At 43.0% G+C, this 12,036-nt stretch overlaps 1 protein-coding gene across 11 annotated transcripts in view; it reads left to right on the forward strand.

Moving 5' to 3' along the window:
• Nucleotides 1-12,036, forward strand: part of RAPGEF4 (Rap guanine nucleotide exchange factor 4) — a 288,036-nt gene that overhangs the window by 196,245 nt on the left and 79,755 nt on the right. For 10 of the 11 annotated variants that reach the window (XR_005790363.1, XM_040475406.1, XM_040475408.1 and 7 more), the window contains 4 exons: nucleotides 1,573-1,626; nucleotides 1,923-2,029; nucleotides 6,240-6,361; nucleotides 8,022-8,205. Coding sequence is in view for 10 of the 11 variants with exons in the window: in XM_040475406.1 (XP_040331340.1) it covers nucleotides 1,573-1,626; nucleotides 1,923-2,029; nucleotides 6,240-6,361; nucleotides 8,022-8,205 (467 nt within the window). In the remaining variant the exon portion in view is untranslated. The remainder of the gene's footprint in view (nucleotides 1-1,572; nucleotides 1,627-1,922; nucleotides 2,030-6,239; nucleotides 6,362-8,021; nucleotides 8,206-12,036) is intronic. The other variant, XM_040475400.1, reaches the window with a different exon arrangement.

Raw genomic sequence — 12,036 nt, forward strand, 5'->3', positions numbered from 1 at the left:
CATATTTGTATTTAGGTACATAAAGTATTTTAAATTAATATTGAGTTTTATTTCCTCCATTTGTTGTATTTTTTAAATTAGGACTAGAGGGAAAATCTACTGATTCATTTTCAGTGTAATGGCTTCAGTTTGCAAAAAGTAGAGTTTTCATTATAAAGTATAATAATGTCCGTATTAGTTTTTTGCTTTTTGTTTTTTTACTGCTATAACAAATTACCACAGGGTTAGTGGCTTAAAACAACACAAATTAATAATTTTACAATGCTGTAGGTTAGAAGTCTGAAATGGGTCTCACTGGGCTAACAATGAAGGTGTTGGCAGCCAAGTCCTTCTGGAGGTTCTAGGGGAAAAGCCATATATTGCTTCGCCTTTTCCATCTTCTAGAAGCTGCCTTCCATCCTTGGCTCTTGGTCTCTTCCATCAGCAGAGTCAGCAAAATCAGGCCAAGTCCAACTCACACTGCTGTGTCTCTGGTTCTAATGCTTTCCCCTCCCTCTTCCATCTTTTAAGAGCTCATATGATCACACTGGGCCCACCAGGAAACACCAGGATAATCTCCCTATTTTGAGCCTTAACTTAACCACATCTACAGAATCCCTTTTGCCACGTAATCTAATATAGTCACAGGTTCTGGAGATAAGGATATGGACGTCTTTTGGAGGGGGAGGCATTATTTCTGCCTATCACAATCTCATAACTAAACCTATCATCATTTGAAACCTTCTGGAAGTGACATAAATAGCATTGTGTTAATGGTCCTACCACCATCTTTAACTGTACATAACTTTCTCTTCCGTTTGGAAATGCCATTGCCAGACATCACAGAGAACTAGAGGGAAGGGTTTGGCAGGACTAAGGGACCTACCTGTGTAGCTGTGTAGCAAGTCATTTTCCTGGGATTGCAATTCAGCACCTTCATCTGAAGAATGTGGATAATAGTGGCAGCTTAATCTGCATCCTAGAGCTGTTCTTTCAGTCACGGAATCCTGAAAACTGTATACCACTTTGCAAATGAAAGAGATGGTGCCCTAGCTGCCCCAGTGGGTCCTCGGAACTTGAGTACATAAAACCACCAAGAAGTATCATTTAGAAATTACAACTTTTTTTCCAAAAATACAAATTGAGGGAAAAGAATCTTAACTACATGACAGAGGATGAAATTGCTCATTTCCATTCTAATTCAGTACTTTATCCCTATCTCCCGAGATAGGTCATTTTAATCTCCATACATGTTTATCTTGTTTTGCTTTTTCTTCTGCTCTGATGTTTGTTATGCTTTGAGTAGATATTGATTCCCTTCTCATTAAGCCTGCAAACATCTAATCATTCCTATCTGTTTGGTTTTTTCATTTTTAATAATTTATATTTAAATTTTGGCAAATTGAAGGTCTAATTTTGCCCTTTGAATGCATCTGCATTCAAGTTATTCAGGCAGATTTTATCTCTTGTTTTTTTTTTTAATTCTATTTTGAGTTTTATAAAAATGGATGTTTCTTATTATCCCCCAACCCATAATTTTCTTTAGTGTACTTTTTGTTTAATTTTCTTTTGCCTTAACATTTTATTTTTCAGACACCTCTCATTGAACCTCACGTTCCTCTTCGTCCTGCTAACACCATTACCAAGGTAATGGGATGTAGGTGGGTTGATGAACCTTCAGAGCCAACTTCTTAGGTAACCACTGGCCGCCTCCGCATCACATCAGGAGACCTCGGGTGCATTTTCTAGACATAACGACTATTCAGTGTGTATCAGTTCTCAAATAAAAGGGACATGTCATACAAGTGAACAATGTAAATATGTGAATGTGTTGTATTTTTCAAGCCAGAGTCAGAAAGTGATTTAAGTATTCATCTGGTTTGTTTTCCTTCTATAAATTCTCCCTCTTCCTCTTTCCCTCCGTTCACCTGATTAAAATGTAGGTTCCTTCAGAGAAGATCCTCAGGGCTGGAAAAATTTTACGAAATGCCATTCTCTCTCGAGCACCTCACATGATAAGAGATAGAAAATACCACCTAAAGACATACAGGTATGTGCAGTAATTCCAAAGGCTTTGGCCTCCCTCAGATTCATGTTTAGTGACATTGGAACAAACTTGCGTTTTCTTGTTTTCCATCTATGGGTAGCATGTTTTATAATCCTCCAGGTTTTGGAAGATCTAAGCTTGTCTTAGATCCCTGCTTAGCTTTAATTATCCTTAATATTCCCAGCAGTTACTCCTAAACTAATTTGCTTGGACATTCGTTTAATTGTGATAAACAAAGAGAAGAAAACTTTTCCATTTCTGTTCGCTAGTGTTTTTTTAGGGGAACTATTAGATTTAGATGAGATTAAACTAACATTTACTTAGCATTTGTTTCTTCTTGAAGCCCTCCACCAGGCCATTTTCCCTATGTTATCCTATTTGATCCTCACCACAGCCCTGCTAGGTAGGTGTTAGGCCATTTTTCAGATGATAAAAGTGAGGCTCAGAGAGAGTAAATAGTTTTCCTTGTCCAAGTCACAAGTCTAGTGAGTGGCAGAGCCAGGGCTTAAGCCAACCAACCTTGGTTGATTTCCAAGTTCAGTGATCTTTTCATTCATTCTACCATTCATTCATCCCACAAATGTATTAAATACCTATTGGGCACCAGATGCTATTGTGTTCTAAGCCCCAAGGATACAGGAGTGAATAAAATATACAATGTTCTTTACGGAGTTTACTTTCTACTGTAGGATTTCATTCTAGTGCGCATATAGTGAGTATACAACTCTATCACGTCTATAATTATTTAGAATAAGGAGTCACTATAGCTGTCACTGGAGTTAAGGAATTATGTAGTTGAATCTTCTGGAATGACTGAACACTGGTGGGTCAACTGAGGATTCATGTCTGATCTTTTAGCTTTTGATTTTTTTTCACTTCACCATGGGTTTAGGAACTGGAATGGCCTATGCATGGCACACAAGCTTTCACTTTCTCCTTGCACCCGTGGTTTACCCTCATAGCCCTTTTTTAGCAGTCACTCAACTCTCCCATTTAGTCTAGACATGACCTCAGAACCCATCAGACTTGGCGTGAGTCAAAACCCATTTGATTCACATGAACCAAATTCATAAGACACAGTGAAAGCTAGGATACAAATTTTATTTTTTAACATTTTTTTTCAACGTTTATTTATTTTTGGGACAGAGAGAGACAGAGCATGAACGGGGGAGGGGCAGAGAGAGAGGGAGACACAGAATCGGAAACAGGCTCCAGGCTCTGAGCCATCAGGCCAGAGCCTGACGCGGGGCTCGAACTCACGGACCGCGAGATCGTGACCTGGCTGAAGTCGGACGCCTAACCGACTGCGCCACCCAGGCGCCCCCCGGATACAAATTTTAAAGTTACCATGAAGGATAAATATATTTCTATGACTGTCAACTATGATAGAACCTGTAAAATTAGACCTCATTCACCCTGTAGGAAACCTTTGAGTACATGTGCCTCAAGATCCAGTCTGTTTCCCAAGGACAGAGATGGCAAAACAGGCAAATTCCTCCTCTTTGGATCACTTTTTCTGCACTCCTTGAAAACAAACACTCTTCCACTTGTGCTTGTCATGAACATGTTTATAAGACTAAAACTGACAGGATATTTGTTACATTAATTGACCTCGTCTTGAAGAGAATTTTGGAAATGAGATGGGATTTGAGAAACACTTTAGTCTTATCAAGAAGACACATTCCATTTCTTAAGACAGACTATTCATCCAGCCCTTTTTTAAAGTTTACTTATTTATTTTGAGAAAGTGAGAGCATGCATGCCCACAAGTAGGGGAGGGGCAAAGAGAGAGAGAGAGAGAGAGAGAATATCCCAAGCAGGCTCTGTGCTGACAGCACAATATTCTCTCTCTCTCTCTCTCTCTCTCTCTCTTCCCCAAAATAAATAAATAAACTTTATTTTTTTTTAATGTTTATTTATTTTTGAGAGAGAAAGACAGAACATGCGTGGGGGAGGGGCAGAGAGAGAGGGAGACACAGAATCAGAAGCAGGCCCCAGGCTCTGAGCTGTCAGCACAGAGCCCAACATGGGGCTCAAACTCACAGACCGTGAGATCATGACCTGAGCCCAAGTCGGATGCTTACCCAACTGAGCCACCCAGGTACCTCCAAACTTTAAAAAAAATAACAAAAATCATGTGTTACATATTCCCAGAGAGAGTTAAAGCACTTTAACTCCTCAAGTGAATCTCAAAATCTCATATGGCTAAAGGACCTTTTTCTTTTTAAGCCTTTGTTATTTTTTCCCCTGACTTATGATGTGACTATGCTTTTCCAAGTGTGGACTTGCATTAGGGAAATTCCGTTAAAATATGTCATCTTTATGACAAAATGGAAACTAGAAGTCAGAAGCCGTAAACTCTTTCTTGCTCCATCATACTAACATTTTCAGTCCCTGAAATACAGGTGTCGTGTGTATTCCACACCCTATGATACAAATTAATGATCTGTTGGTAATAACCCATGGACTCATTTGGAAGCCAAAGGCATGATTTCTCTTTTCTGCACCCCAGTTTAAGTTCCTTGCCCCACATCTTGTACTTTCTAGTTCCATCTGTCTCCTCCTCCCCACCTGCTTATATCATGGCTGTAGTCTCCCCAGACACGGTATCCCCCCAAGTCATCACCATGCTAAGGCCTGCTGTCGATTCTAAAGTGGCTAGAGATCTTTAATGGAGAGGAAACTCAGTGATTCTATCAGCTGCAAGTGGCACAGCTGTGGGTCTTTGTTCTGTATGCTGACTGCAGGATTCTCATACCCTGAGCAAGGACCCAGGTGCTCTGAGATCATCTCAGAGTTCCTCTTAGTAAAGAGAATCGTTGAATTAAAAGCCACATGGAATTGATTAGTTTATACTTTTATGACACTTTTCCCGTTAATAAATTCTGAAATTAGAAGAGCCATGTTTTGACAGTTCCTGTGTTCAGAATGAATAGTTACTAGGTGCCCCCTTTGCTCATTGAAGCTCTTTTTGTGGGTGTAGACTGTTTTCAGAGTAGCCCTGGAAATCTGACGGCCTCCTCAGTATATCTTGCTTGCGAAATGTTCTAGGATTGGACCTGAATCAGGGCATCCCAGGAGCTTAGACAGATTTCAGAGTTCCTAGAACATTAGGGGCCATCTTTTTGTCCTCGTTTTTTTATAGATGAGAAAACTGAAAACCAGCGAGTTTAAACGACATGGCCAGACTCACACAGCTAATGTCTAGCAGACACAGTGCTGTATCTAATGACTCCTCCCAGGCTAAGCCTCTTCCTAAAGTCGCACAGCACCAGGAAACACCCAGCTTAAACTAGAGAGGAGCTCCTGAGCGCCTCTCCAGAGATGGTGCCATCCTTAGCCTGGGATGGGAGGCCACCAGTAGCAAAGACCCCAGCTGCTCTGTGACTTCCTGTGTTGGCCCTTGGGATTCATTCCTAGGGCTTCAAGATTCCATTTCCTCCTCTGAACCATCATGCCACAAACACCTGCCCTTCTCCCTCACCCCACTGAAGGTCTCAGTATTTCCTAATTATATGTTTCCTAACTAATGCACGCAGTTCACCCATCCTGACGAACTTACCACAGAGGGGCAACTTAGGGGTGAATGTGTGACTATGCAGAAAGCATGTGGAGCTCCTCAGATGACAAGCTCTGCAGAAGTGCTGATGCTCATTACATAGGACTTTTTTCAGAGAGATTTGCATCGCTAATTGCTTGTTTCTCCCAACACCCCTCTGGGGAAGATCAGTAGTATTACTTGAAAATATAAAGTGCTATATAATTTTGCACTTATACACCGCCTTTCGTGGAGCACCTCCAAGTGCCTCACAAACATTAACTCGTTCCTCACAGGCTCGGGTGAAGGAAGTCAGATGTCACTTTGCCCTCGTTTTACACTGAGATTTTCTGGGACCAGCGAGACAAGAGAGTTCCTGGCCCTGGGCTTAGCTTGCTAGATAACACTCCCCATCTAGTGGCCCTTCGGTACCCTCTGGTGCTGCAGTGTGTAATGCTCTTTCATTGCTTGGAAGGTTCCCTCGTGAGCTGAGTGGTTTTGTTGGTTTGTACAAAAGTTTGAAAACCTGAGGCCACGCCATGCCATGCTTTGTTTGCAGTGAGACGTCTTATGGTGGAGGAGCACAAGTGTTTCGGGAAGGTCTTTCAGAAGCCATCTCCCGGCCTTCCTCCGCGAGGGCGTGCCTTCCCATCCTTTGTGTTCCCCTCTCCTTAGGCAATGCTGTGTGGGAACCGAGCTGGTGGACTGGATGCTGCAGCAAACTCCCTGTGTCCACTCCCGAACTCAGGCTGTTGGCATGTGGCAAGTGCTGGTAGAAGACGGCGTTCTCAACCACGGTAAGATGAGCCCTAGGCCCTGGAAAACCCTTTCCCTGGGTAAGTTGTTGCTGCACTCCCAAATGGGCCAAAAAGGAATTATGGTCCCTTTAGGGGCCTAGAGAGCCGGCATCTTCATTTAGCAATACGAGTGCGGCGAGCGGATGCTATTGATTGCTATGTTCCGCCATCGTGCCCCCCTAACATGGGAGAATGTATGAAGGGAAAATGAAATTGCGACCCGAGTGCATCAGTTCCAATTATGTTTATTAGTTTGCATTCACGGTTCATTGGTAGTGTGATTATACTCTGAGCATAGCAATCCTGATGCAGGGGCAGAATGAAGAGCAATGCGATGTGCAGCGGGGCTGGTGGCAGGAAAAGGAAGTAATGAATTCAGAAGCTGCTTTTTAACAATGGCGTTATCTGGGAGAGCCAATTTGTATCCACACGGGATGACCATATTTAAAATCAGGAATGTGCTCCACTGTTGCAGCCCCTGACACCTGCAGGGGCTATCATGGGGCAGGGTAGCTGTTCAGGACTGGAGTGTGACTGTGGTTGATCTGCTCATGCCATTTGCTTTAACGACCACTTTTCCAAACTGACAAACCATTAAAATCGTTCATTTAATTTACCAAGGCCTGAGAATCTAATGATGGCTTCACCTGTGTTTCTCAGACTTTAATGTGCATTCAAGCCATCTGGGACTCTTGTTAAAATGCAGATTCTGACTCAGCAGGTTTGGGATGGGTCCTGAGGGTCTGCGTCTCTAAGACATAGAAATGAGAGATCCTGAGCCAAGTTCACTGACTGTCCTACCAAGATCTAAGTCTTTTTCTTTAAAAGGAACAAGGGGAAAACAAAACTTTTAAAATCAGAACTGGATGGAAATTACTTCTAGGGTTATTTGACCTAGAAGCTCGGTCTCGTCAGTTTTGTTCAAACAATTAATTTTATTCTAAACTTTTTTTTATTTAAAAAAAAATTTTTTTTTAAACGTTTGTTTTTATTTTTGAGACAGAGAGAGACAGAGCATGAACGGGGGAGGGTCAGAGAGAGAGGGAGACACAGAATCTGAAACAGGCCCCAGGCTCTGAGCTGTCAGCACAGAGACCGATGCGGGGCTCGAACTCACGGACTGTGAGATCATGACCTGAGCCGAAGTCGGATGCTTAACCGACCAAGCCACCCAGGTGCCCCTCTAAACTTTTTTTTAAAGTGCAGACATGTTAACAAACAGTACATATGGAAAGAAAAATACGAATCCTGATCCCTATAGAGTAAGATTGTTTTAAGTCTGTGCTCGAAAACCATTATAGAGCATGATCTGGCAGTTGGTTATTTTCCTGTTTGGGACACATGTCCCACATGCCAGAAGATGTCACCAAGGCAATTTTTGCTGGTCAGAGTGCTCATCTTAGAAAAGCTGGCAGGTTCTCATAAGAACGTGGTGGGGCTAGCCAGTGGCGGGCGGGCCAGAGAGAGCCTGCATGACCGCAGTTGGGAAGTCATGTCTTCCAGCTGCACGGCCCTGGGCGAGGCGGGGTCAGAGGGCTGAGGAGTCTCACCGCTTTGCTGCCACTTGGCTCTCTTGCCCGACACCAGCCATTTGCTTCTGGTAAACGGGGCTGTGAGGCAGAGGGACAACAGCTGATCCTTGCCTTCATGTTTCACGTAGTGGACCAGGAACACCATTTCCAAGACAAATATTTATTTTATCGATTTCTGGATGATGAGCACGAGGATGCCCCTTTGCCTACTGAGGAGGAGAAGAAGGAGTGTGATGAGGAGCTGCAGGACACCATGCTGCTGCTGTCGCAGATGGGCCCGGACGCCCACATGAGGATGACCCTCCGCAAACCGTGAGTAAGAGCGCAGTGCGCACCCTGTGCCAGTCCCCTGGGGCCACGGGCATGCGAAAGCACGACGCTCACCTGGGCCACATGGAAGCAGGCTGATTTCCCAGGTCCTGGCCTGCACTCAGGGCCAAAGGGGAGGCTCTGGAGGTGGGACACAGCAGTGTTTGTCTCTTTTCTATTTTACTTTTGAGCCAGATAAATCCATTTCCCTTTTGCATGAGTTAAAACTGTACAGAATTTTAGTGGTTGGTTCGGGATGTCAAAACTAAGTCCACATATTAAAAAACCTTTAGGGGGCTCCTGGGTGGCTCAGTTGGTTAAGTGTCCGACTTCAGCTCAGGTCGTGATCCCGCGGTTTGTGGGTGCGAGCCCCGTGTCGGGCTCTGTGCTGACAGCTCAGAGCCTGGAGCCTGTTCTGGATTCTGTCTCCCTCTCTCTCTGCCCCTCCCCCTCTCACACTTTGCCTCTGTCTCTCTCAAAAATAAATAAACATTAAAAAAAAACCTTTGGGCAATGACGAACAGAAACTGCTCTGTTTCCATGCCAGAATGTGACAGCCCCTGTCTTTCTAATGCAATAGGGCAGAGGTCATCAGAACCATAGACATCATGCCTGTGCCTTTGTTCGTTCATTCATTCAACACATCCTTTCACACCATTTTGAACCTTCTGCTCGTTAGCTTAAAGACACGTTCCTAAAAGAATACCACTGCTGCATTAGTGCTTCAAGACCTCCTCCCACTAGTAAGATGCTCTCTCCCTTCCATCTCAACTGAAACCCACCTCACCTTCAGTAACAACCTATCAGCTAAACTGGAGGATTCTGAAGTGTTTAATCAGATGGATTCAAGAAGAATGTACTGAGCCCCTGTTGTACTTAGAGAACTCTCCCAGTTGCTGTGAGGCATATAAAGAAGCATATGCCACAGTCCCAATCTTGGGGAAACCTTTTTAATAAGGCATGACTTGGCACTTGGTGTTGAGGCCACCATGCACAGGCTTATGATTTTCTTCTGGGAATGAAACGGCCCTCCACCCTGTGGCCAGTGCCAGCAGCTGTGGATGTCGATTCTGAGTCACGGGCATGGCCAACCTCCATTTATTCATGGGTCTCAACAAGTGCATTAAACTTCACATGTCTTGTATGTCCACGGGGCACTTTGCAAAGGTGCCATGCCCCTTAGGCCAACTTCCTCAATATCTGCCCCTCATGCCAACTTATAGTACTTCTTAGTGCTTCTCTGTTTCCTTTCTTCAACATATTTCACTTGTTGTCATGCGATGTCTCCTTTGTCAGGACTTTCTCTTGGGTCTTAATGTCCACCTCCATGTGTTTCATAGGCCTGCCCTTATCCTAGTTAGCACCACCATGTTTAACTCTAGAACACTGGTTAGGTTCTGGTCCTTTATCCTCAAAACCCTGTCTTCAAACAAAAATTGTATGGGAAAATCCAAACTATCAAACAGAAAAGCCAGAACGTCACTGACCTAATTATGGGTAGTATCCAAGAACCTTGCCCAGCTGATTTATGCTCTGTCTGCCCTGAAACATCACAGGGGTGGGTGGCTAAGGGGACACAAGGGAATCATCAGGACATGGAGAACTCAAATGAACACCGTTCCAAACTGTGCTTTCTTTCATGTGAGTCCACTTCCTCTCTCCCTTCCCCACACACCTGTGTCCCATTGTCCATCATTTTTACTTTCTCATCATTTCCTAGATCCATCCCCTTCTTGCTCTTCTTGCCTCTTTCATTCAAGTCAAAGCCATACAGTGGTTCTGAATCAGAAGTGGGGCAGAATCAGAATCAGAAGTGGTTCTGAATCAGTGGGGCATTTGCAAGTGTGGGAGGATGTTTTGGTTGCCTCAGTACATGTGGGGGCACACTTCTGCCATTCACTGGGCAGTGGTTAGGACCAAGGGTTGCCAAATATACCCAACAATACCTAGGACCCTACAAAATAAGGAGCTGTCCTGAAAATAATGCTCCTATTGAGAAACATTGCTTTAAACTGAGTTTCTGAAAGGCAAAGACATATCCCATTTCTTTTTTCATTTATTTGTTCACTTCACCAGTATTTGATAAACACCTATTTTTGTCCTAGATACTATGTTAGTTGATAAGGCTAAAACATCGAAAAAGAGGGTTGCACCTCCTTCCTGGAGCTTTCTGCGTAGTCCAAGAGACAGACCTTAAATAGTTAGGCAAGGAATCATTTTGTCATAGCTGCAGTACATGCTACAAAGGAAAATGTAGTGTACATTAATAGAGTATAATATGGAGAGGGGGGATTTAATCTGGCATAGAAGTTAGAAAAGGCCATATTCCTAGCTCTGTGCATTCCACTAAATAGACCACCAATAAACTTTTGCTGAGTGAATGAATGAACAAATGAATGTCTGCTGGCAGCTAATGTTCCTGCAGCTCTTAGTTGCTTCAAGGGAAGCAGAAATGCCATTTGATTCACAAAGATTTTTGAGCGTGTACCAAGAGGTTTTCTTTAAAAAATAATAATAATAAAATGGTTCCTGCCTTTGGAGAATTTATAATCCAGGAGGTGAGGCACTCCCAAATTAGGATCTGGTACAACAAAAACACTTATTGAGTGCCTGTTGTGTGCTAGAAACATTCATGCTATTGTCTTGATTCACCCTCACAAGACCCTGAGAGCTGGTTTCTTGAGTCACCCTTAGAAAGAGAGCCTGTGCTTGTGCTTTTTTTCTTCCATACAGCACTGAATTGCATGATCCTTGGCAGCCCAAAGATTCTTCAGAGAAAACTATATTCCAAAGGTTGGATTTTTCCAGTCTATCACTAGAACATACAGGTTATACTAGTATTCCAAGACATATCATTTTGAGTTCCCTTGGGATTTTCTTACCTTTCCAGGTTTTATCAAACTACAAAATTGGAATCGAACTGGTAGTTCTTCTGACTCAATACTCTTAGATTTTCTTTCTATTGGAATGACAGCTCCCAAGAGATGAGAAAGTGAAAAAGAAGGAATCTAATTTTTTTGAGACAGACTTTCAAACCTATGCACATGCACACACACGCACACTCACACACACATACACACACATACACCTTTTTGGGGGTGGAGGGAGTCTGATAATAACCTTTGTAGCGTCTAATTTATTTAAGTGGAAAGGAAATATGCTTAGGTGATCAAGAATTTCCAGTATCACTGCTGTCCTTAAAGAGACCCCCTGAGCACTTTGCTCCTAGAAACCTGAGGGCATGTGTAAAGGTCCTGGAAATGTTGACGCTTTACTGCCCAGACAGCCAAGTCATTAGGAAATGTGGAGGCATGAGATGCATTGGCTCCATGTCGACCAGGGCAGGACCCCCCAATTTTTAAACTCAGCACAGCTGCATTTTATAATAGTCACCACTGCCAGAGAGGCTGCAGAACTCTGATAATTACTGGGAAAGAAATAACACAATATTCTTTGATGAGAAGATTACTTTGAGAATTTGATTGTATAATGAAGATGTTGCTTTGAAAGGTACTTCCCATTGTTCTGAATCTGAGAGTCGCTAGCAAAAAAAAAAAAAAGTGTCACTTGTTTTGACAGGCTACTTAGAAAAATTCTCTGTTTATTACATTAACTGCAGCATTTTAACTGTCAAACTATGAAAGAATGTTCTGTAGTTTAAAAAACAGAATAGAGCTTCAGGGGAAATTTTTTGGCATACTCTTGTTGCTATTGGTATTGAAAAAAAAAAATACATCCCGAATGTGAAATTAGCTTTTTATGTGGTGGCAGGCAGAGTGACTCACAATGCCCATCCTGGTTTCACAGGTGCAGACCTGGATGGCACTGGGGGGC

Source organism: Herpailurus yagouaroundi, unplaced genomic scaffold, assembly GCF_014898765.1.
Source record: "Herpailurus yagouaroundi ecotype Mexico unplaced genomic scaffold, PumYag 140, whole genome shotgun sequence".
Taxonomy (NCBI): domain Eukaryota; kingdom Metazoa; phylum Chordata; class Mammalia; order Carnivora; family Felidae; genus Herpailurus; species Herpailurus yagouaroundi.